This window comes from Bison bison, unplaced genomic scaffold (genome assembly GCF_000754665.1).
Source record: "Bison bison bison isolate TAMUID 2011002044 unplaced genomic scaffold, Bison_UMD1.0 scf7180017864499, whole genome shotgun sequence".
Classification (NCBI taxonomy): domain Eukaryota; kingdom Metazoa; phylum Chordata; class Mammalia; order Artiodactyla; family Bovidae; genus Bison; species Bison bison.
The window spans coordinates 9069852-9096664 of record NW_011495058.1 but is presented as its reverse complement, the minus strand read 5'-3'; the positions used below and the strand labels follow the sequence as shown (position 1 = coordinate 9096664).

General features: G+C 42.4%; 1 protein-coding gene across 1 annotated transcript in view; it reads left to right on the top strand.

The window, feature by feature from the left end:
• POU6F2 (POU class 6 homeobox 2) overlaps positions 1-22793 on the top strand; it is a 389753-nt gene extending 366960 nt beyond the window's left edge. The window contains exons 8-10 of the mRNA XM_010829123.1: positions 9075-9243; positions 18622-18790; positions 22289-22793. Of these exons, the coding sequence (XP_010827425.1) occupies positions 9075-9243; positions 18622-18790; positions 22289-22793 (843 nt within the window). The remainder of the gene's footprint in view (positions 1-9074; positions 9244-18621; positions 18791-22288) is intronic.
• The last annotated feature ends 4020 nt before the right edge of the window (positions 22794-26813 follow it).

Below are 26813 nucleotides of genomic sequence, written 5' to 3'. Positions count from 1 at the left end.
AAAAGGGGGGGGGGGGGAAGTATTACACATTAGGAGATCCCAAATTGATGCTGTTGAAAGTGCTTCCTAGAAATTAGGGAATGAAAAATAGGAGGTTCTAATTGGCAGAATTTTATTAAAGCCATGAGAATCCAGTATGTTTTATCCATTCAAATATCAATCAAGCACTTTCTGTGTGTTATACTGGAAGCTGGGTACACAGCCCTGAAGAAGAACAACATGGTCCCTGACCTCATGGAGTTTCTGGTTAATTGTTTTCTTCAATAAACCTTTCTTGATAACCCACTATACACTGAGCCCCTGCTTAATGATAAGAAACAGGGTTGAAAGAGTGACAGTTTCTTGTCTTAAGGAGCTCATAGTCTTGTAGAGGACACAGATGTATGAGCACAGCCCCATTGTGCAATAAAACAGAATGTCCTGGGACTTCCCTGCTGGTCCAGTGGTTACAAATGTTGTTGACCCATCATTCACCTGACTGACTCCAACCCATCCATCAAGACTCACTTCCAAACCACGTGAGCACTTCCACTGCGGGGAGGCGGAGGACGGGGTGGGGGGAGGGGGGTGGAGCGGGCGAGGAACTAAGATCCAGTGACATGGATCTTTATTAAAAAATTTTAATAAATAAATAAGACAGCATGTCCTGTAACAGGACAGGTATGCACAAAGTTTAGTGTCATCACAAAGATGGAAGTGACTGACTTTGTCCAGAGAGTGTTGAGTCCTCACATGGTTTGGAAGTGAATCTTAATGGATGGGTTGGAGTCAGCCAGGTGAATGATGGGTCAACAACATTCCAGGCAGTGGGCATAGCAGAAGCCTGGAGTGCTAAAACACAGGGCAAAGGTTCATGTGACTGAAAGGCAGAGTGAATCTGAGAACAGTCATGGAAGGGGCCTAATATTCAAACTGAAAAGGGTGGCTTTGTCCCAGTATGATCTTGAGGCATTCCTCATCTTTGTGCCTCAGTTTTCTCATCTATAAAATGGGGAAATGTCAGTATCTCCCTCACATAGCAGCTGGGGGGCCTCTCTAACTCCCGTGGTTCTCCCTCTAAATCGAAACCACTGCCTGTGAGCCAGGGTTCCCACCACCCTCTTCTTCCCCAGCTTTCTCACAGGCAGTGGGACAGTCCCTGACAAATGTATCATGAAGACTTCTACCCCCTCCCTCTGCCCCTGTCTCTCAGCTATTTTCTTTCTTTTACTATTTACAGGATTCCACTGTATTCTCTAACCTTCTAAATAGTTCCCCCAAGGGAACTGGACTGGTCCCTGCTGGTCCAGTGGTTAAGACTCTGAGCTTCCACTGCAAGAGGCACGGGTTCCATCCCTGTTCAGGGAACTAAGATCTCACATGCCACACAGGGTGGCCAAAAAAATGAATAAGTAGTTCCCCCAAATGTTTCACTGGCTTTTTAATCTCTAGTTCTATCTGTTCAAACCTATGTTCAAAATTATCTCTGGGCGCAGAAATGAGAAAATTAATCTTTTTGCACAATCTGCTAAAAAACTATTTCTGTCAGCAAACCCAAGTTGTAAATTGCCAAGAAGGTGATGAATTAATTAGAGATCATCAACATTTAATACAAGTAGCTCTCACTCTCACTTTGAATTTCTGAGTAGGGTGTGTGGGTGATAGACCACTGCCATTATACAAGATGACAGCTCTATATTTGAGGTAGTACAGTGTTGATCCAGAAGGACCTAACTAAGAAACGGCAAGTAAGAGGGAGGTGGTCCTCCTCAAACCCTCGCCCACTATCAACAGCATGAATCCATCTACACAGTCTCTCTCGTGAGCATAGATGCACCTCAGAATCTTGCTCACACCCTACCTGTTGACCCCTGGAATGAAACCTCATTATCACAGTGGGAATGTCTGGTCCTCTGCTAGTCTAACCACTGCCATCAACCCTGTTGGTAGAACTGGAGATCTAGCAACTGGGAAGAAACAGCCAGCCTCTAGGGGATGTGCCTTGCCCATCCAACTCATGCCATTTACAACGATCGCAGAGAGCAGGAGTTGCCTTGCCAGTATATGTGCATGCATCTCTCATGAAAGTGCATGCTGAGAGCACATGTGTGCACAGCTGAAAAGAGTGACACTCAAACCTTCCTGAATCCTCAAGTCACGGCAGGCACCTATGGGCCTGTCCCGTTGTTCAAGGCACATGCCAGGGGTCTACTCAAGTCCTAGAAAGGTCAAGGGAACTGATGACAGACCTGGTGAGAAATATCAGGAGAAGAGCGCCATACTGTTTCTTGGCATCAGCTCTGATTGAAACACCTCGGAAAGTGTAGTAAAGTTAACAAGTTGGGTGAATCAACAGGAAATGCTCAAGTCTGAGTCCCAGATGTAAAAGGGGGAATTATGAGTATAGAGGGTCATAAAATGCCGAGAGTCCAAAAGTAAAAAGCTCAGACCTAGAGATATATATAAGAATAGTGGTCTTCAATTTTTTCTTTAAATATTACCCTTTACATTGAAGAGATATAATATGGACAACCACTAAAAAATAAAGGATTTCTCTTGTACAGTAGAAAAGTTTCTCAATTTATTTTTTCATATGATTTATGACAAATGCTTGATCTCACCAGAGCATAGTTCCAGCAGTAAAATATGTCATAAATTACAAAAGCAGAGAAATCCCTAACTCGCACTCAAAAGGAAGTCCACTTTTTATGGAGTGAAGTACAGGCCTCTTGGGCTAGATGACCTGGGGTGATTCATTTTAATTTAATAAAAATAATTTTAAAATCTTAATTTTTACACATGCCTACCGCTAGTTAAAAGAACCTGGATAAAATCGAAGAGTGAAGAGTCAACTACTCTTGAGGATGCTTTGTTCCAATGATGAAAGATTGAGAACCTGCAAAGTTATCATCTGAAATACAAACAGTATTTTTTAAAAAAAAAAACGTATACCAGTATCTGATAGTTCTAGATATCACTTCCATAGTATCGAATCGGGAATTCTTGGTGAGCAATGCAAAGAGATAAAGGTCAGAAAATGACTAGATAAGAAAGAGAGGGGGACTTCCCTGGTGGTCCAGTGGTTGAGACTCTCTGCTCCCAGTGCCGGGGATGTGAGTTTGATCCCTGGTCAGGGAAGTAAGATCTCACATGCTGCACACACAAAAAAAAAAATATGAGGGAGAGAGAAGTATCTTTCTGTGCATGGAACAAAGAACTTAATACAAAAATATTTGGTAGAGCTTGAAAGTAAACTTTCCTTTCCTCCATAAGATTCCGCAGCTCCAAAAGTCAGAGTGACCCACATGCCAGGGTTTGCCCTTATTATTCTGTGATTGTGAATTCATGATTTCTTCATGAGCAGCACAGAAATCATGTTGTGTATGTTTATTCTTCCTCTGACTAAATCCCAACAAGTTTATGGGAGATTTTTAATGTCATTAAGAAAATAGAGACACGGGAAAGGGAAAATGTGATTTGTAAAATCAAAGCATTGAAATTTTTCAAAAATTAAATACTATGGCTATAATACTTGGAGACTGCCATCCATGAAGGCACTCAATTGTTCTTCAAAATGTAATCTTGATGCTAATAGGAAGCCAAAGGAAAATGATTTATTTAAACTAGCTGTCTAAAATGCCGTGCATGCTAAGTCGCTTCAGTCGTGACCAACTCTTTGCCACCCTACTGTCTATAGCCCGCCAGGCTCTTCTGTCTGTGGGATTCTCCAGGCAAGAACACTGGAGTGGGTTGCCATGCCCTCCTCCAGGGGATAGTCTTGACCCAAGGATCAAACCCACATCTCTTACATCACCTGCACTGGCAGGTGGGTTATTTACCACTAGCACCACAGGGAAGCCCCTAAAATGCTACATGATTCTCTAAATCCATCTGTTTTTTTTATTTTTTTTTTCAAGTAAAAAAATATAGTCACCATTTTTTTCCCAGCTGTTACCTAAATCAGTAGCTTTCAATTTTTTCTTGGAGCCATCCAGAATGAGACACAAATAAGGTATTTCTACCCATACAGGATCTAAAATAGCCATAAGTGTTTCCTAGAGAAAGGAAATGTGTGTCAGTGACCCCAATACAAAACAGACCTTTGACCTTCCAGACACACATCCGGGCATCTCACCTCTCTGGTCTCCCCTGGTCGCTCCCAGTCGAGCTCAGCTGACAGAGCATGTGCTCCCTGCCCACCCTAGTCTGGAACGCCTTTCCCACCTCTTCTGTCTGGCAAACTCCCACCACCATCCCCCTGCCCAGGATCCCTCCTTTGTGAAGCTCCCATTTATCATTCTCTCATCTTGGTTCTCCCCTCACTCCATTCACTGTCAGCAGTCTGTACTGTCTACACCTGAAAGGCAGGGACCAGACTGATTCAGCCTTGCTCAGGACCCAGCCTATGCTGCGTGCTCCATCCATCGTGTTTACTATGCTGTGTGCTCCATCCATCGTGTTTAACTGCTACCAAATGGTAGTGTTTCCCTATCAGGGACACCAGATTCCAGAGTCATGCTCCTGAGGAGCCCAGCCCAGGCCCTTCCGTGGCTTTCTGATTCTGTGTCTTTTGCCATTTTCCAGTATGTTCCAAACCAGCACCTGCCGGCAGCTTGGGGAGAACTTCCACACAGCACTCTCTTCCCTAATTTTCTTTCTCTGTTAACCCCTTCCTCTGCACTAAGATGCAGAGTTCTATCATGTTCTAGATATGATACCCAAGGGAGTTTTTAACTATCAGAATTTTTCAAAATTTTAGTACTCAAAAGTTTTCAAGTTAGGTTGTCCTAAGGTCAACCCTGAACCTTCCAGCAAATTTAACACCTGCACAGTTGGCCACATCCACTGTAGAATGAACTCCTTGATAACATTCAGGTATTCTTTATGTCCTCCTAATTAAAAGTTCTTACTAAATCTAGGCTCTGGCTTCTCTTGTCTAGACGCAATAAATCTACTTTCTTTACCCTTTTTCTAAGACAAGATCCTTCCAAAACCTTAAGTGGTCCCTCAACCAGCAGCCTTTGCCTCACTTGGGAACCTGTTAGAAATGCAGATTATTGACTCCCACCTGGACCTACTGCACCAGACACTGTGGGGTAGGGTCCAGGGATCTGTGTTCTACCAGCCCTCCGGGTGATTCTGAGAGTGCTTAAATCTTGAGAACCACCGATTTCGTTTCTTCTGCACCCACTTTGCCTCTACCTGTTTGGAAAGTTTCTTCTCCCTCCTACCCAAATGAATTTCTCTGTATTCAATGCCATTTGAATTTTACTGTTTATATAAATTAACTTTTTCCAATTCATCTATCACATTCTGGTTCTTCATTTTATCCCATTTTCCAATATGCTTGTCACCTTCACTTATTTGTATATCAATTGTGAATTTAATTAGAAGATGCTTTATTCCAGAAACTATAATATTGTTAAGGATATACTGTGTTACACAAGGAAGACAGATGAGGAGCACTGGCACAGAAAATCCAGAAAGCCTTCAAAGTGTGCCTATGTCTATTTTTGTTGAATACAGTAAACAGCAGCAGTGCCAACCAACACAAACAAACCAACAAAGCCAGCCTATGAGATGCAGTAAGAAGCGTAAAGCTTAAGGGACTCTGAATCCTGTTTCTGCCTGTCTCTCATCCCCTGTGTGGGATGAACATCCTCACATCCTTCTCTCCGTCCCTGGATGAAGCAGAGCCCCAGGCTAACACGAACTGCCCCTTCCTTTTCCTCCTTTTTGGTGGACTTTCTATGCCTGTATTAATTTGCTAGAAATGCCATAACCTTAAAATCTTGATTCTTTCCAAGTAAGAACTTTTTAGAATTTTTATGGGTTATTCTGAACTGTTTGGTTAGATGCTGGAAGGTAAGCAGGACCCCAGTGTTCTTTAAAAAGTGGTTATTTCCTTTGGACAAAATACATCTTTCCTAGATTCTTAGTTATCTTAGATTCATCTCTTTCTTTGACTGTGTAGACATAGAACAAACTCTCAATAGAGCTACTTTGTTTTCCTCTAGAATTCCTTCTCTTGTGTAGACTGAAGCCTAGTAATTTTTCTTTACTGAGTTGTGTATGAGAAAAAGAAATTTAAATTGATTATTGTCTTATCCAGTTCCTTGATGGTACTTTGCCACACCCAGGGCCAATAAAATATTGATGAAATGGTAAAACCAAAGACTAGCTCATGATTCAGTAACTCAAAACTGTGCAAAGCTTTTGTCAAGTAACAATATTTAGAAGGACAACTCAATAGGTTAGAGGGGATAGACTGACATGCAAATATCCATCACATTTTATTAAGCAAATTAAAAATAGATTTAATCTTCAGTGTGTGTTCCTACAGAATAAAATTTACTGGATTCGATTGTTGATTATGTGCTCAGCAGATTGGCTAATTACTTTAGGCAGATGCTTGTTGCATATTAATTTGAGTTCCATGTCAATTACAACTACCTTACTTCACAATCGTAGCACAGTGGAGTAACAATAAGGATCTTCCCTTGAGATGTAATTGCAGGAAATTGTGGAACAGGACAGCCTGGCATCCTGGAAAGAGCCCTGAACTATGGGGCAAGAGCCTAGATTCTAAGGCAGACTCATGGGCTTGGGAGAGTCACTTACTTCCCATAATTGGGCCAGCTGTATCTGCTGCATGAGATGGCTGGATGGCATCACTGACTCGATGGACATGAGTCTCAGTGAACTCCGGGAGTTGGTGATGGACAGGGAGGCCTGGCGTACTGCGATTCATGGGGTCGCAAAGAGTCGGACCCGACGGAGCGACTGATCTGATCTGAGAGCTAGCCTGTGAATCTGGAGAGCAAAAGCATTACCACGGGGTAGGGGGGGAGGGTGGGATGGGAAGGGAAATAGGTCCCTAAACACATTTCCAAAGTAGCACATGATTAACAATTGTATGAAAGTAGAATGTTAATTGATGGTTAAAAACACTTTAGGGAACTAAAAAGACTGTCGACCACAGGTGTTGGTGATGCTGCACAGCAACTGGAATTCTTATACATAGCTGGTGAGCATATCAATGGCTCCAGCCACTTTGGAAATCAGTTTGGTAGTTTCTTTAAAAGGTAAATGTGCAATTAAGGTATGACTCAGTCATTTCCACAGTTCCACTCATAGGTATTTACATATAAGAAATGAAAACACAGGGATACACAAAAATTTGTCCATAAATGTTTATAACAGCTTTCTTCATCATAGCCCCAAACCAGAAATAACCCAAATGTCCATCAACAGATGAATGCACGGACAATCTTTGACATAGATATGCATACAGATGTATAACAATACTATACATATTTCTCAGCAATTAAAAAAATGATTTACTGATATATCCAACAAAACTGGGTAAATCTCAAAAACCGTATCTGAGCAAAAGAAGTCAAATGCAAAAAAAGTACATACCATACAACTCCAGTTTTAGAATTATGCCAAATGAGTACATGTGGCAGGAAGCAGTCTGGGGCCTGTCTGGGGCCAGGAGCTGGAAAATTGATTACAAAGGCAAATAGGGAACTTTATAGAACGATAAGAAGGTTCTATATCTTGATAATATGGTGGTTTCACAGATGTATACATTTGACAAAATTCATCAAACTGTATGCATAAAATGTATGTATTTTATTATGTGTAAATTATATCTTGAAAAAGTTGAATTAAAAAAACTGAACACACACACACACACTGGGAAAGCACAGACAAATGTGATGTTGAAATCTCCAGGCTGACTCTTAGATCCTGAGGAGGTGGTCAAAGATCAGTGCCCGTTTTGTAGTTGGCTCTCTTTTCACCAAAGTTCAGGGCCTGGCCTGATTCCACTCCCAGACTGACTTCCTTTTGTTAAAAACCTTTTTTGAAACCATTCCTACACCTCTGGGAGCTGTGATGATGGAAATGAAAGCACTCCGGAAAGTACTCTGTCTAATCTCATCTAATCAACAAAGGTAGCCACTGCTGAGGCTACTGGTGCCCTTGTGCCAGGCCTAGGGCTGTCATTCGCCAGCTTCCCAGAGGGTCAACACGTGGATGGAGAGAGACCCCTCCCAGGTGTCCAGGTGGACCCAGAAGCTGTGACTGTCCTCCTTTTCTCTCTCCTTCCTCCCTTCAGTCGAGGTTCTCACCTCCCAGAACCATAGCACTTTGATAACCTGGAAAGAAGTCATGAATACAATGACCACCTTCCTTACTGCACACAAGACTTAAAGTGAATTCTGACTTGTGGCGCTGTGACTAAGAGCTCAAGCCCAGGGATCAGATTTCATAGGTCTGGAGACCAGCTCCTCCGCACCTGCCGAAGGAAGACACCAAATCCTTTAAAGTCTCTATGCCTCAGCTTCCCTGGTGGTAAAAGAGGAGTCAGAATAACACCCACTCCACAGGCTGATGTGAAAGTTTTAAATGCGAGGGCATGACAATGCCGAACAGAGTGCTGGCACAGTGTAAGAAAGTGACAACCAAGAGGGACAAATATCAATCGATACATTTGTCCTGACTGCCCCCATTTCTCTCTTAATTTCGATAGGATCTTAGAATTATTTTTCCCAGCTCCACAGGAATACACCCAGACTCTGGTTTGAGAGAGCAGGAAGTTCCCATACACACTCAGCCTAAATTGGAACTTTCCTAAAAACACCAGTTACATAAGACAAAATGATTGGGCACAACCCACCCTTGATCTTGAGTCTTGCAGTCTAAGTTGATGGCAGGTGTTATATTTTATCTATATGTACTCGAGAAGCCTGTCAAGTGCCCTGGAATTGCATGAACAGGCAGAAAGAGTCCAATCACATGTGGCGGTCAAGAAATGTAGAAAACTAGATGCTTCAGCAAGCCAAGTAGGGAATTAATATATTTAGAAATACTAATAAAATGTCTGTCAAGGAAGCAGCCACATAATATATACAAAAAAAAGAAAGAAAGAAAACAAAACCCTGCCTGTTGTGCAGGGTGTGCATTATTCCAGAGAAGTATATATTCTTAGAAATAAAATGATTCAGCCCTGATAACACTTCTATTCCCTGGCATTTTCCTCCTAATTTTTCATGCCTTTGTGTATTTTTTTACATCCTTCTGCGTAGCTCCACCAACCCTCCCAGACGTCAGTGGGTCAAGCAGCCTCCCAAAGCAGTCTTCTGCACCTGGCTCACAGCCAAGCATCCATGTCTCAAAGCCCCGTCCGGCAGGCTTCCTCCTCTTCCTCCTCATCCTCCTCTTCTTCAGCTTTGAGCGTGGGCCAGTTAGTCAGCAGTAAGTATCCTTTCTGGCTCGGTTAAATCGTGGTGATCTTCTTGTTGCCTAATTGCAATGCCTCTCTCTCTCTCATCCCTCCTATCCCTTCCTCCCTCTTTCTCCCTCTGATCTTTCAAACAGAAGAGAAGTTTCCTGGCACTGGTAGGTCAATATTGGGATGAAGTCCATGCCCAGGGCCAGTGGTTCACTGGGGAAGCAGACACCTCCACACCCCATCAGTGAATGCATGGAGGGGCCGTTTCCACCCCAAGATGCCTTCTGATGGCGCTGAGTCAGTCTGGCCACTTCAGAAGGAAGAAACTGATCAGCTTTCAGGGCATGAGCCACATAGCTCAGAACTGAAATAACCAACAACAGGCACTCAGCCGGCAGGTCAAGCTGCTTTTCTGTGTGTTTGAAGTCCCTGCCATTCTATTTGTAGGTGTCAGAAGAAATAAAAGAGAGTGTGCCTATGGGCGGGTGGTGTGTGCACCGCGAGCTGCCCCCAGTGGCGCGAGGGGGAAGCTGCATGGGCTGGAATCTGATGAGAAACTTCTGAACAACCATTCATAAAATAACGTGAGCCTGCAGGTCTGCCTCCCTGAGCAGGCCATGTAGACGTATTTTAGAAATGGTAAGTGGCCCTAGGAGAAGACAGCGTATGTATCAGATGCAAATAGAAACATGTTGAGATGAATGTGACAATGATCTAATTTAATGTTAGTTGTTCACCTTTAGTACAATTTTTACCTGTATATAAAATCACAGAATAGTGCATGAATTATAATTCTCCAGGCACCAAAAACCCAACAACTACAGGTTTAAAGGGCTACAGCACTGCAGAGGCATCTGTGGCATAAAACAAGGATATATGTGAGTATCTGTGTTTGGTCAAGGGTCATGAGTGACCTGTTATAACAGGAATAGTAGGGATTCTCCATATCATGGGCCAAGTCTAGAGACGCAAGGCAAAATGGAGGCTTGCCGTGTCTCCCTCACACACACAAGCAAGCGCCCCCAAAAATATACATGTACATATATACATACGCATGCATAAATGTATGGATGGCACTTGGTTCTGTCTTGCCATTTGTCTCTAGCTGGGCAGAGAAGGATTAGCCTTTTTCAGAAATCAGTTACAGAGCTACTTAATGGACCAAATGAAATTTCATTTACACAGAGGCCAGTGGGACATTCTATGAGCATAATGAGTGAACCAGAGTCCATGTCCTTGAGAGGAAATATTAAAAACTGGGGAAAAGAGACTCCTTTACCACAGACACTCGAGGCAAGAAACTCCAAACTCATATGCAGAGCCTGAATGAGGTACCTTCTCTGGGAGATACGAGAAGGTCCAGGACTACACCTACCAGGGTTTGGACTTTACACAAACCCAGTGCTGGGCTTACAACTGCTACAGATTTTGAGCATGTTGAGCATTTTGAGCATAAACCCAATATAGAATAAATAATACATGGAACATCTTCTGATACTGATTATTCCCCAGCAAACTTCCATTTAAGATCTCATTTGTGGACTTCCCTGGCAGTCTAGTGATTAAGATTCCATGCTTCCACTGCAAGGGGTACAGGTTTAACCCCTGGTCAGGGAACTAAGACCCCACTTGCTGTGTGGTACAGCAAAAACAACAACAAAAAAGACTTCACTTGTAAAGTAGTTTTCAAAGCACTTTCAATATTTTGCCTATTTGAACACTCACAAAAAGTAATATAAATTATCATTTTCGGATACTGATGCTGGCATCAAATAGATCCTGCAAAATACAACCTATCTTATGTCAGAGAGGCCAGATTCAGTCTTAGTTAAGGACCTTGACACTGTATGACAAATCTCCTGGGTGACAAGGCCAAGATGATAACCCAGGCAGTCAGATTCAATGGGTCATACACTTTCTACACACCAGTGCTGCCTTAAAAAGACAGGACGCTTTCACATAAATTTTATCCAGTGCAATTTGAATGATAAAATACATCAAATCACCTAAATAGTCTTCAAGTAATTGTTAAATGCTTGAACCCATATCTTGTAATTAAAGCACAAGATTTTTCTCTGAACCAACATGAAGAGAAACCCTAGACAACGTTCGTATTTTGAAATGTATATTCAGGCATGCAATATGCATTTAAAATTACTTTTGTCTAGGATTAAACTTTACCAACTTTGCAGATAGCCTAATGTAGGGAGACCCAACCCTATATTTCAGATGTAATTGTTATATACAGGTTAAATTATAGGAGGGAAAACGTGTTTTAGTCAGAGGGTGTCAACTTAAAAATTTTAAATGTGGAAAAAAAAACAACAACTTACTTTTTGAGCACCACATATAAGTGAGCACAGAAATAGAAACAAAGAAAGAAAAAATAAGCAAGATGTGGTCCCTGCTCTGGGGGGAAGGTCATGAATTGATAGCAAAGAAATACAGTTACAACAAAGGGAAATAAAATGCTATGGTCAACATATGAATAAGGTCTATGGCAGTACAGTAGATAGTGATCTCAATTTTGGAGACTGAGACAGAACAGAAGGACATCTGAAGTAAATAATCCTTCAATTAAGTTGGATGGTTAATGGATCAACAAATCCCTCCACTAAGCCAAGGCCATAGTTTGAACCAGGTCAAACTGGATTTGAACCTATGGTCAAAACCTTGGTGAGTGAACATTCCTAAGTCATGGTCAAAGTGACATGATGCTGGGCAACCTGCCATTGCTTCAAATGAATGGGAGTGGGTAGGGCATCCATAACCTGCCCTACTCCAGGTGAAAAAATACAGAGTTAATACCAAGCATGCATGCATGCTGGGCTTCCCAAGTTGCCCTAGTAGTAAAGAACCCACATGCCAATGCAGGAGACACAGGAAACTTGGATTCGATCCCTGGGCTGGAAAGATGCCCCAGAGGAGAACATGGCAACCCACTCCAGTATTCTTGCCTGGAGAATCCTATGGACAGAGGAGTGTGGCAGGCTACAGTCTGTAGGGTCGCAAAGAGTTAGACATGATTGAAGCAACTTAACACGTACCCTCCATCTATTATCTGCAGAATAAGGTTGAACAGAAAGTCACTTCAGTCATGTCCAGCTCTCTAAATGTACGGACTGTAGCCCGCCACGCTCCTCTGTCTATGGGATTCTCCAAGCAAGAATACTGGAGTGGGTTGCCATGCCCTCCTCCAGAGGATCTTCCCAACCCAGGGATGCACACTCCTTAAAACACCGGCATTCTTGTTCACAGCACTGCACAGCCTGCCCTGTGTCAAACCTTGCTCAGTCTCCACAGTCACCAGGGGTAACTACAGGTTCCATAAGCAGAGCTATTGGAAAGTCTGGAAGAGTCAAACAAATGACAAAGTCCCAAACCAACTTAAGATTTACACAGTACTTTTCAAAAACAAGTAGACGTGGGACTTTTGTATTCTTTTCTGGGTTTGGTTTGGCTTTTCAGGACACACACACAAAAAAGCAGGCTTTTCTGGGTTTGGTTTGGCCTGTAAGCTCAATTCTCAGACAGCAAAAGGACTGAGAGCTAATATATTAAAAAAAAAAAAAAAAAAACAACTATAAAGTGAACCTAAAGATGCCTGGTGCTAAGAAGTTTTTTAAAAACAACAACACAAAAAAAGACTGTCGTTCATACCATTCACACCTGAAGACTGAATTGTATCTGCTTTGAAAATGAACTTTTCCTGCTACACAGAAGTAACAATATGGTAGTACTGGATGCCACAAAACAGCCCTGGTTCCTTTGTGGACTCTCTGAAGTTTGCATGTTTAAGGATCCCAAACAACTAACAAACTTAAAAAAAAAAAAAAAGATGCCTGGTGATAGCTACGGCACAGTGGGACCCGTGATTCATTTGATCAATTTCACGCCATTTTCTACAGCTCAATAAAGTCACCACATTGTAAGCAGGCTGTTCTCCCAAATTACATTGCACATTCCCAAATGGTTTCCTATGTCTCAGAAATGTTTGGTAAATATGCCCATTTTTTGCTGTGAGAGTAGCACTAAAAAGCAGATGGATATTTAGAAGGCAGTGGATTCAGATTTGGCACCTTCTTTATATTAGATACGTGTTTCTTCTGTAACAATCCCACAAGCAGAGAGCGTAGAAGGGGCGTGTGGGTGGAATGAAACTGTTGGACCGTTTTAGCAACCCCTTATACTGATGTCCAGGGGAACAGTTGGAAGGAGCTAAATTTTGAAAATTAAACAAAATAACAGTCCTGGCCCATCCTGAGCACTCAGTTCAGTATGGGCTCAGTGAACAAGCAATCTGATTCTACAGAACAGGTTCTTTTTCACACACTTTGCATTTAGCTCCCATGAAAATCTTTTATTGTTCAGCCCATACATTCCAGATTTGGGAAATGTCATCATTATACTTAAGCGTTGCTGCCAACATTCAATGCCAGGTGAGCCAATCCCTCCATAGGCTGATCTTCTGGCTCCTTTAGCAAGGCTCATTCAGGGTGAAGCCTGGAAGTCTTTGCTTTCTGAATCTATTTAACACTGAGTAGGCCAAAAAGTTCGTTCAGGTTTTTTCATTAAGATGTTACAAAAAACCTGAACTTTCTTGCCAATCCAATGTACTGGACTGACTTAATCTGGAGCAAACTTCTATAAGAGACACATTTGCACTTCCTTCCCAATGCAGAGAAATACCAAGTTGGGTTTCCCTAGAGCTGGATTCAAGGTTCTGGATTCACTTCCGGGGGGACCTGAGGGTTCCCTCTGAAGTCCCCGTCAAGGAGGCCTGAGATTCATCCTTAGAATTAACCCAACCTCCTCAGAGCCAGGAGAAGGTATAACACGATGGAGAAAGGGAAGCCAGACTGCCTGATCCCAGGGTGGACTGTCAACCTCTGGGCCAGATTGAGAGCTATAATGACCTTCCCTAGGGAAGCCTCCATTTACCATTCACCATTCATCCTTCATTTCCTCTCTTCAAACAGAAAAGCATATAACCATTAATGAAGGGAAACTATCCAACAGTCCAACAGTGGAGAGAAAACCTCAAGCACTTAAAACAGAAACTTTGGAACCAAAAAAAAAAAAAAAATTGCATTATTTTTTTTATTAATTCAAAACATGTTATGGACACCATCTAATGCATTCTCCCAATGTGGGAAAACAAATCCCACATGTTGCAATAAGAGAAAACTAATATTCATCCATGCAAACACTGTCTTGCATAAGTCTTGGGATTCATGAAATGAAACCATCATAATACATCTGCCATCTGATTTTTATGGATGAGAACAATAATATAAAGAAAGCCAAGCAGCTCATCTCCAGCAATCAACAAATTGCACAAACAATGAAATACTGATTTTCCCTCCCCGGGCCTTTGTCCAATAGACCATCACCTGTTTCAATTTCACCATAATTCCTATCTTATCAGCTCTCTAAGTAGAACCAGGAAAAAGACAAGAGTGGGAAATGGATGAGACGAGGAAGAAGATGTGATGAATGTTTGTTTGGCGTCTCATAGAAGTCTGTGGACTCAGGGGGCCAGGCACCCACCTCTCTGAGCTTTTTAGATAATTCACACAACTGGTCAGTGCAAGCAAGTAAGAGGTCATAGCTTTCCTTTCAACCCTGATTATTCTCAGCAATCTGGTCAAGAGCAACCTGCACAGTCACACACAGGGATTTCATGGCTGGTCTCAGGTAACTAGTAAGGAGATAAACAATAAAGGCAAGGAAGACATTAGCTGGAAGCGTCTTGCACAAAATTGCATCTGAAATCATAAACCTGCCTGGTACTGCACTGCCAACTCAGGTGGACCATGGGACTAGAGTCGACCCCAGAAATCCTTCCAGATTAACTCTCTTGCTTCCTGTTGGTCTAGAGATGGGGCTAATGTAAGGCAACAAATTTACTTCCCTACCTAGCTTTGCTCAGAGAAAAACTCTCCTCTAAACTCCAGACTCCACTGGCCACCTAGCCCACTGACTCCCAGACATTTGTCAGTTGCTATGAACGGTGGAGCTGGGAGTGGAGGCAAGGATGGGGCGCCTACTGAGTAGTCTTTCTGGCCCATCATCTTACAAGGTGGTAGCGATCTCTGTGGAGTGGAACCTGGTGAATGATGATGGTTAAGCGTCAAATGGAGCCATGCAGTGGATGCCACATCCAAACTCGGACTGGCCACAACTACAGAGAAACCTTCTGACCTTGGGGTCAGTAGGTCCTCTGCATCAGAGTTGCCTATGGTACCTGTTAAAAATGCATGTCCCAGGTCTTAACAGGTGACTTCTAGACCTACTGAATTAAGAAAAACACTGTCCTTGGGTCTTCCCCGGTGATCCAGTGGCTAAGACTCTGCACTCCCAATGCAGGAGGCCCCGGGTTTGATCCCTGGTTGGGGACCTAGATCCCACATGCCACAACTAAGACTCAGACCAGCCAAATAAATTAAAAAAGAAAGAAAACCACTGTCCTAAAGCCATGTTGTTACAGGAAAGTGTCCAGCTTCCATTTCTTTATCCTCAGTTTTGAACCTCCACTCCTCATACTTGCAAAGCCACCAGTTCCTCTTCCTTTCCTCTTAGAGAGAGCCTAAGCCCCCTCTCCCTGTGCTCCTGTGCTGTTCTGTACCAGGTGTCCCTCTCTGTTCTGCACCAGAGCTTCTCGACTATTGGTTTACTATTGCCTCCTCCCTCCACAAGGAACTCGTTTAAACTTTTCCGTCCTAGCTGGCCCCCTTCCTCAGTGAAATGTTAACACCACAGGTGTGCCACACACTGGTTCTGTTCATGTACCTCAGCCCTTTGCGGGAGTGCAACAATCGTGCTACCTAAGACTTTTCCACCTTCCCCACTGCCACCTCAGAACCAACTTCCACCCCCTTGGGAATGCATGCTCTAAAGGCAGGGTCACAAGACAGGCTCAGCAAGGCAGAAGGTCTGAGGAGGGCTGGAGGAAAGGATGCAGAGGAGCTGAATGGACAAACTGAAGCAGGGCCAGCTGACTGATTGTGTCCAAGTGTAAGTGTGGACCTCATGGACCAAATCTTCTAACATTTCAAAGAAAAAAATGACAAATCTAAATTTTTCGTTCGAAATCTCCCAGTGTTTAATGTTGTCAAGTAATTCCCCCAAATTGTACGCACTCAAAAAGCTGTTTTCTTTGCAAGATGTTCATTTGCAACTCCTGCTCTAGGAATTTTTAAAGGAAGAAACAGCAGAGGTTCTAAACTGCTATGTGCATGGACAGGACTTCCCAGAATCCTTAGCAAATCCTCCCAGCTGCTCCAGGTGCACTGCGGGTGGGAATTAAGATCCAGAGGGCAGCCCTCACCAGGCACAGCCTAAAAAGTCTTCATTGACCAAGTGATACCAGGCTTCTGGGTTAGTTGGGAGAGAAAAAGCGGGATTATAATTAATCTCAACAGCCAATCAGTTTTATAGTCATCTTCTGCCCTGTCCACGGACATAGATTTTCTTTATTCTAAACTGAAATATTCACCACTCACAACACAAGCTCTCCCTCCCACTACCAAGCTCCCTGCAGGCCCCCACAGTGCTCAGCTCCTCCCCACACCCATGCCTATCTGTACCCTGCTCCTATGGACCAGAATATTCTCTGAAAGCTGCCCACTGGGTAAGACCCAGATGAATCCTGTCTCGTGTCACTTCTCCCTTCTCTTAAAATTTCAATATGGGTGCCACACTACTAGTTCTTAACCGTAGGCAGCCTGGTATTTTCCTCTATTTCTCATTCATAATGTTGAGCCCCAACCCCCTGTAGACAGCAAACTCCATAGAGGCTGGACCTACCTATTCTCTTTCTCTTGCTCCTTCTCTCCACTTATTAGGATTCCCAGGAGTCACTTAAAAAATACTTAGAGGGAATTCCATGGCAGTTCAATGGTTAGGACTCTATCTACACTTTCACTGCTGTGGGCCAGGGTTCAATCCCTGGTGAGGGAACTAAGATCTTGCAAGCTGCACACCCAAAATCAAAACAAACAAACAAAACATAAAGAAAGAAGTAGAAATATTTAGAGGCTAAAGGCAGTGATTATACCACTTTTCACACATCTTTCTTCCATGAAATTATGTTTAGTGACATGTGAAAATTCTACAGGACTTTGTTTTTAATGAGAAGATAGGGTACAGTGTACACATTCACAACTGATTTTACTGACAGATTCCATTTGCCCTGTAATGTGAGAATCTATATAGGAAGCTCCAAGTTCCCCACAAATGTTAACATCTTTATTTCAGGGTTCTTGAAAAATTGACCCTGGGGGTACAAATGTTTGTTTCTTTTCATAATAATAGCAGTTTCTATAACCCTAAACCCAGACTGATAGAGTCCACCCCAGTTCCTTAGACAAGTCCTGGAATGGACTGAAACTGGTGGGTGATTGTGCAGAAAAAGGAAAAGAAAAACTTTTCACCTAAGTCCAGGGGAGAGGTGAAGAACAATAGAGTCAGCTTGCAGGGAGAATGGCTTCACTCCAGGAAGGATGGAGCTGCACTTTGAAATCTTCCACCATCCCCAATTCATGCTGTCTCCAGCTTGGTGTACGCTTTCATTTATCCAGGGATCAGTAGCTGGGGCTGGGGGGGTCGGGGGAAGAGTTTCATTCTCCAGCTGTTGTGTCATTTCCCTTGATAAGTCCTAAATTGACTGCGTTATCTGGCACCAAAGGAGCCTTCCTGCGGTGGGCATTTTTTATTATGTGCCCTTTCAGGGGACAAAGACATCTGTGTCAGTAAATTGCTACGGGGTGGCGGGGGAGGGGCGAGGGACAGTGTTATTCCCACAGCTTCATAAGTATGCTCTTCTTAGGGGCTAATGTGAACACAAGAAATTAGGCATCTGTTAGCCTGGCTGCAGTGGTGATCAGGTAAAGGGAAATACAAAATACTATTTTTCTCCTAGGGCAATTTTTAGCACTGAACAGTCCAGTTAAGACATACCAAATAGAAATCTTTTCATCTTTCTATTTTTGCATGATATCTAAACATATTTATGGGCAAAATGGAATTGCACTCCCCCATGACTGGCGTGTCGTAAACCCTGCCCCCCCGCCCTCTGCCACCCCCACCACCTCCACCCCTGGCACTGGTAGCATTTGCTAAGCTCTAAGGAACTCACTCTTGCATTGTAGAAGTGGCTGGATGGGTTCACTGTGGTTTTCATCTGGGACAGAGCTATCTCAAAGGATGATTGGTGCAGGTGGAAATGAGTTGCGGATAGGGGCTTGAGCTCCACGCCAGGGAGACAAAGAACATTCTGCCATGTGGCTTCCCCACCGCTCTGCTATTATAAAACGAGCCACTTTCTCATCAGCCGTCATGAACACAGTACTCGGATGTGCGTTGATGTATTGATCCTATTTTTAAAAACATCTCCACAGATCCTCAAACGGCTGCGGGTGAGGTGGATGGGGTTAATCTGGAGGAGATCCGAGAATTTGCCAAAGCTTTTAAAATCCGGCGCCTGTCCCTTGGCCTGACCCAGACTCAGGTGGGCCAGGCCCTCAGTGCCACAGAGGGCCCCGCGTACAGCCAGTCGGCCATCTGCAGGTAACCCGTGCTCGCATGCTGTCACCTCTCCCAGACGGCCTGGGCCTCGTTTGTCCTCTCGGCTCAGCTTTTCTTCTTCGGGTGGGCAAAGCTGGAAGGGTAGAGTGTGGGAACAAACTTTCGGGTAGCTATGTGTTGGGATTGGTGATGTTGATGGAAATGAAGTTGCTAAAGCAGATTGGGGGGGGCTGGCTTGATAATGCCCATCAACTCACAAAGAACTTCCAAGGTGGTTTCATTGGAAATATATCTCCCATTGCCGACCCCCACCCCTCCACGCCCCTCGCCAGAGCCAGAGGCTTCCTTCAGGACCCTCAGCCCTACATAGCTGAGATTTACTGTTTCCTGTCTGTGGACTGATGTTATAAAGCTGCCAGTCCCAGATGGTGTTAATACTCTCACCATTTCTGCTTCAGAATGGCTTTCTAGATTTTCTAAGAAAACACACCTTAAAAAAAAAAAAAAAAGAAGAACCATCTTGTGACCACAAAGGATATTTCTAACTCATCTCACCAGACACAACTTTAAAAGCATATTTTAAAAAAGAAGCAGCTGCTTTACATAGCTCAGAAAAGCATAGTGTGAATTTGGCCTAACCTAGCCCACTCCCTCCCCAAATTAAATACATAAATGACAGAAGCCAGCCTTGGTTGTGTTCGAGTTGATTTGGGTCAAGCCGCCAGAAGCAGACCCCGCGCATGCATGTGTGTGTTGCACTAATCCCATGTTTATGCATGAGGTAACAAAGGCACTTCAGTAAGAGCTTTTTCCTCTTGGGCAATGTCTTATGAGTCCTCCTCCATCAGGAAAAGCCAAGAAACCAACTCTAAACTCATTTAAGTGGATTTTGTTCTTGGTGATCCATGAAATGCTGTCTTTTTATCTGCTCTTTATACTTTTAATGTATTCCCCAAAGGACGGAAGTGTACTTTTCCTGCAGTTTAAGACTAAGGTTATAAATAACATCAGTATGGGGTAGTAGCTTGCAGCTCACATTTTGCTCAATGATTTTCCATAAAACCCATTGATTGTTGTTAAATACAAAAAGCACCATAGGATCCTCTCACTTCTATGGTCTCCCCTACTGTTTTTTCTTATAAGATACCTCCCTGTAGAAAATAACCTTTATTCAGTCTATACAAGGCTACTACTGCTGGGAAATTTGTTTCCAGGCTTGTATATGTTATTCCAAACAACATGTACCGAAGCATCAACACTAACAAGCAGCATCAAATGATATGAATACTGTTGCTCCCTGTTGGGAAACATTAATTTTGTTTCATCTCGACAGGCTGGTGATAAAGGCTGCCACAGGTTTTGAAGTTGTTGCCCATGTACTATTGTTGCTAAAGTCCTCTTTGGCTTATTTTTAGTCCTAAAATGCAATTTTCTTCTCGTGGTTGAAGTGCTGTGTAAGGTTTTCACTAACACACGTAGTATTTCTTGGGCATTGCCAATCAAATATGTTGATTTCTAAAATATCTTTTGGAAGCCAAAAAAAACTATGGCTGAAATGAAAAGGTGACTTGGCGGGTATTCACTGTTTAATAGAAAATGGCAGATGGGGACTTTGGGGCCCTTTTCTAGCTCTTAGTGTTTCAACAGGGTAGTTTTTAGAGCTAACTACCAAGAGGGGGAAAAATGGAAGTCTTGAAAGAGACCAAGATCTGACAATGGAACAACTCCAGTGAATAAGTGTGGGGAGGACTCTGCATCTGCACACGCTCTAGTGTCACTCTCCCCTTATTAGCTGCAGGGACTCCCTAAGGCTTTGACAAATGCCCCCACATCAGAGACACAGAGGAAAACACACCATCAGTAAACCAGACATCCTTATCACAACCTTTACCCCCATCCCACAGTGCTATAAAGCCTGTTGTCATACTATCAAGACTTTACCTTTGGAAGTTTTGCAGCAAATGATGGTCAAGTGTGGTATGTGGCAAATGAACACAACAATGAGCGCTTTAACAGAGCCTGCCCCAGGGAGCAGCTCGTTAAATGATAATAAATAATTAGTTCATTTTATAGTGGAAGCACTTTAAAAGCTGTTTCCTCTTTGACCAGCCAAAATTTGGGAGTTTTTTTTTTTAGATAAACAACTTCTTGATCTCTATGTGAAAGGGAATGCTATGGGAATCACATTAAAATTTGATACTATTGGTGCTGCTTATCACAACATAGGATATCTAAAATGGGATGCCAAAAAATAAGATTAAGGCACATAAAGGAAGCCTATCCTTTTGTGTCCTTTTGCAAGCATCCTCCTAAAACATGCTGTGACAAGAGCAGGTTCATTTTCACTCTATGAAAACAGTCAATTGTAATAAGATGTACTCTGCAGTCAGAAGGTTGTTTTTCAACAGCATTGCACTTGAAAAGATAGAGGAGAATGCTACGGATCCAAAGTTGTCATCCTGGAGGGCTGTGCATTTAGTATTAGAATAAACAAACAAACAAAAGGAATGGGTACTGTATTCCATTGAGAGTGTGTATGAATTTGATACCAGAATGACCTCTTAAAACACTGTATATAATTTTGTCCAAGATGCTTCATATTTTTTAAGTCAGTGTTGCTAAGAATTGCTGATGGCAATTGATATATAGAAGACCTCATTTACAGAAAATGATATCATTCAAGTACAGTTTGCAGATATAGCACATTAAACACAGCTTGATACCCTGGTGCAAAAGTACACCATTACACTGGACGGTGTTGAAAGGCCTGAGGTGGCCCTAGCGCTTCCAGGGAGTGGGGGTGTTCATAGTAATTACAATGTGTCCAGCTGTTTGAGTCCAACAGTAGAGTAACAAGGGGTTATATTTTACCTGAAAAGGAAGCATGTTGTTAACTTACATATGGTGAAAATTGTTTGTTACCAGAGAGAGACAGAGATGGGAGGTGGGCTTGGGGGAAGAGAACGAGATTAAAATGAGACACAAAACAGAGATGAAAAGAGAATCATAAAAGAAACGTGTCCCAGTTGCCATCACTGATGATTACAATGGATAGAACGTTTTTTATCACCAAGTCAATGGCGGGGATTGAAGGAAACCAAATGGAAAACATACAATCATTTTAAGCAAAAGAACATGACAGCTCTTGTCTTTGATGTCACTTTCTGGCATTAATTTTTGCCTAAAGGATTCTGAAGTTTGGGGGAATTGGTGCTGGGTGGATTCAAAGCAAAGCTCAGATCTCAAGCATTTGCAGGAAAAAGATCCACGAGTGGTTTTTTGTTTCTGTCATGGTGGCTGCTGTGTTGTGCTGTGTCCACCCGTGCTTACTTGGTCCTCATGTGGGTGTGCGGGCTGCATGTGGGGGGCATGAAGCATGCAGGTAGTGGGCGCTGGCTTGAGCAGGGTGGGCTACCTTGCAGCTGGCTGCTAATCTGGAGTGAATTCGCTCTGCCAGTCAGTCAGGCAGGCAGGCAGGCAGAAGGCCCACCCTGGCAGAGGACTCAGTGTAAGACTGTTCTTTCTCAATTTTCCCCCCAGACACACCATCCTGAGAAGCCACTTTTTCCTACCACAGGAAGCCCAAGAGAACACTATAGCTAGCAGTCTGACAGCCAAACTGAACCCTGGCCTTTTGTATCCTGCCAGGTTTGAAAAGCTGGACATCACTCCTAAAAGTGCCCAGAAGATCAAGCCGGTGCTTGAGCGGTGGATGGCTGAGGCTGAGGCCCGCCATCGAGCAGGTATGCAGAACCTGACCGAGTTTATCGGGAGTGAACCGTCCAAAAAGCGCAAGAGGCGCACCTCCTTCACGCCCCAGGCCCTTGAGATCCTCAATGCCCACTTTGAGAAGAACACACACCCTTCTGGGCAGGAAATGACCGAAATTGCCGAGAAGCTGAACTATGACCGGGAAGTAGTTAGAGTTTGGTTCTGCAATAAGAGGCAAGCCCTGAAGAACACGATTAAACGCTTAAAACAGCACGAGCCGACCACGGCGGTCCCTTTGGAACCCTTAACAGACTCGCTGGAAGAAAATTCCTAAAGAGACATCCTCTCAAAATCAGAAAAAAAAAATCCACGGAAACTAAACTCCACCCTTGGGACTTTATCCCATTACCAACCCCTCCCCACAAAAAGAAAAAAAAATTACATTAAAAATAAATTTTAAGATAGCCCCAGTCATCACCCTTGTAAGTAAAAGACTAAGAAAATTACCAAGTGGACAGGATGGTTTATACACCTCCATGGGATTTTCCAAAAAAGAAAAAAAGAATTTTTTGAAAATTTTTAAACAAGGAGTACACCACATTGCAGGTGTCGGGAGGAGGATAGGTCCCTCCCCCACCTGTCTCCCCAAAGCCAGCTTTTTAATGGATTTAAAGCAAACCAAATAACCACAAACTCTTTTTCTGTACATTATGAAAATGTGAACACATTTTAAGGAAAAAGAAAAACAATTAAACCAAAAAAGAAAAGAAAAAAAACACCAACAACAAACAAACGAAAACTTTTCTCTGTTCAAAGCGAATACAAGCCTGCCACCTGGAGGAGGAACTATGGACGGCATTCTTTCAGGTTCTAAGTGCTGATTCACTATGAAACCTATTAACCAAAGTCAGAAACACTGCATTGCAAACGCGACCATGAGTCTATTCTTCTCTGCCTGTCAAGTTGTGTTCTGAGATTTTACATTTGTACTTAATGGAAAAATAGAAAGCCTGATTTCTCCCATCTTTCTTATCTATTGTCACCACCTGTGGGGTGGGTGACATTGTTGAAGCCATTCTGTAAGGCTCACTATTGGTTTTTATTTGGGGGGAGGGTTTTGTTTTGTTTTTGTCTTTGTTTTTTTTTTGGGGGGGGTGGGCATCCTGGATCGTGTGCCAAAGCATCCGTTTCTTTCTTCTCACTATGACCTGTGGGTTTGAGAAAAGAAAATTTCTCACTTTCCTCCATCTCTCCATCTCTCCCACATGTGGCTACCAGGGTCTGCCAGAAGGCCACAGAGTGGGCCCGGTGTCTTTCCACCCAGACCCCCGTGAAATGCAGGAGAGACTCCAGAATACCTAGGGCTTTGCTCAATGAACTATCAACACTGGCATAAGCTGTAATTGCGCTCACTGTCCACACCAGAGCTTGGGATTTTTCTCAGTCTGTTGGCCACGTACATGGAGAGCTGACCAAAACTAATTTTGTAATATAAACATAAGCTGCACATTTGGTTCAATAGTTACGTCTATGTTATGCTTCTGTGCAAAGCAATTTCTCTCAGAAGTCTGATAGCCAAAGAAATGTCTCAAGATTTCAGTCAAAATGCACACATGGCATGCACACACCCATATACACACAGAGAAAACAGGCCAAAAAGAGAGAGAGAGAGTGACCGGACTGTTAAAGGCCATCGAGCATCCTGTCAATTCCATCTTTTCTGCTACCACTTTCGTTCCAATAGCGATGGTCGACTTTTTCCCAGGAGTTGGGGAAGAGCAATTATTTGGGGATATAAAAGGCAGCAGAGGGTTGGCAGATGAATTAAACAGTGGGAATTGCAGCTGGATTCTTGAGGGGATAGGAAGTTTTAACGAGGAAGTGCCTCCACTAACAGGAAAAATATAGAAGTGGGTTATCGAGTACATCAGAATAGCCTTCACCCTTAGCAGTAGGGGATTATTCCGCTTTTCAAAATAACCTACTCCAAAGATCTGTGGGAGAAAATAACCTAATAAGTCAGAGGGGAAAGGTAAGATGCGAGGATGGCAGTGCAGATGAACACTTGGGACCTGCAGTTGATGTTTTCCTCAGGGAGAGGCAAAAAGTGTTCCATTATAGATGTGGGCAAAGAAGAGTGTCAGTTTCCCTGCTGTTGGGATGTAAATAGTCCTGAATAATTAATTAGTAATTAATACTATCTAGAAGTAAATTCTGAAAGTAAAAAACCTCAAGTTGCCCAACTGATTAGAAATGCCATCTTCCCCTAACATACTCCCCTCCCCTGTAAGGAGTTTGAGTTTCTTCTACCGTTTGACCTCTGTGTTGGTGGAGTCAATTCAATGGTAAAACTGTTCCCACCCTATGCCCCCCTGCCTACATAATTCATGCAGGAATCAGGGGACCACCAGCAAGAAAACTCTCAATGAAACACAAGCTTGTACAGCTGTTTCCCTTTCTCTGATCTGATGCTAATTGGACCACAGCTAACTTGATCTTCAGTGCCAGTGACATCCTGGTACCCATTTGGCCACCTCAAAAACTGCACAAATACTAACAATGCAGAAATCCAAAAATGTATCGATTAAACAGATTTTGTATTCTCCTAGGACCTGCTCCAAATTCCATCAAGAAAAGCTCCCCAAGAAGAGACGTTAACAAGATAACATATGATGGATGCTAAATGTTTAAACATATGCCAGCAGCACTTACATAAGGCCTGCTCAGTTTGGAGATCTATAATTGGGAGGGTATAACTAGGACAGTGAAAATATAAAATAAAATAATCTTCCAGAGTGGAATGAAAAAGAAATATATTCATCCCACAGTCGTAAAACCATTCATGTGCAGTGATTTTTTTTATAGTTTTATAATTTTGTATTGTTTTATAAATTATTTATAAGGTGTTGTAATGCTTCTTATATTAATTTTTTACAGATAACTTTTTTGCTACAAGGCATAAAAAGGTGCCTGAACAGATTCTTAGGAATATAAATTATACTGTGTAACTCGTAAGTCTTTGGGACCACACCTACTGCTTAATTTTATTACTGTATTTCTTATTCCACTTGTGAGCAACTTCATATGCCAGTAGCATTTAAGTGTCTTTTAGGTTTCCATGAACTGAAGGTTAAGGTTGCCACTAACAAAAGTAAAAGCCGCTTCAGGCATATGTGATTGTATTTCAAGCTTCAGTATTTTTCTTACGTATTTTAAAATGACTGTCATCTTCATTTTCTTCATTGTTTAATGAAAAAGAAAAAATGATTGATGTTATACTTGACACTTGTTTGTGGGGTTTTTTTTTCAATCAAAAAAAAAAAAACATTGTGAACAGTTGAGAATTTTAAATGCATTGCAAGGTTTTTGGTTTCTTTATGTTGTAGTCACACAATATACACACACATACACACATGCACACACACACACACTCCACAGAAAGAGAGAAAAAAGCAAAAGGAGCTAGGGGAAAAAAAAAAAAAACACACAAGTAGAGGTGTATCAAAGAACTCAAGCTATAACCAAAAAGAATTGTAAAATGCCTTTGCTCATCTTCTCTACGCTGGACCAAAGCTCAATATTTGTAGGTATATGCACATTGTATAGATATGGCTAAACGTTGCTGACAATCTTGCAATACTAAACTGTTCCTATTTTAAGAAAAAAAAAAAGAAATACAAACTGTTCATCAATGTTTTACCTCAGCACTCTACTTGTACCCAGTTAATGATCAAGTTTAAAAAAAAAAAGGAGAAAAAGGAAATTGATTTTCATTTCAAGGTTTGACTGGAGTATCTGTTTGGATAACATTTTGTAATGGGCTTTTTGTCACGTGATTTGCCTGACTTCAACTTGAAATTCTGTGAGGCACAATTTGTTTATTTGTTGTTAAGGAAGTGATTTCTTTTTTTTTGTCCTACGTGCTGTGATCCAGACTGGTTACCAGAGTCACTGATGAGACATGGCAAAGAAAGCTGCTTTCTCTGCACCTGGAGCAGGCAGCAGAAAGGAGGGCAGGAAAACAGACTGGGTTGTTTTGAAAAAAGCATCATGATGAGACATTGACATGATGGACTTGTGACCAAGAAACCAAACTGGATATTTAAAAGCTCCTTACTTGCTCTGACATTGAAACCAAAGCTGATTTATCTGCACAGGTTGCTTAATGTTTAAAAAAAAAAAAAACTGACAAAACTGTACTTAATCTAGAGCAATATCTGTATGGTCAGTTAAGCTGCACTTTGTGTATTTCTTAACAGCTTCAGATCTGTCACTTTTAATTTGTACCATAAAAAAATAAAGAATTGTTTGACATGAACTTCTAGGCTAAATGTGTCTTGAACTCAAGATAGGT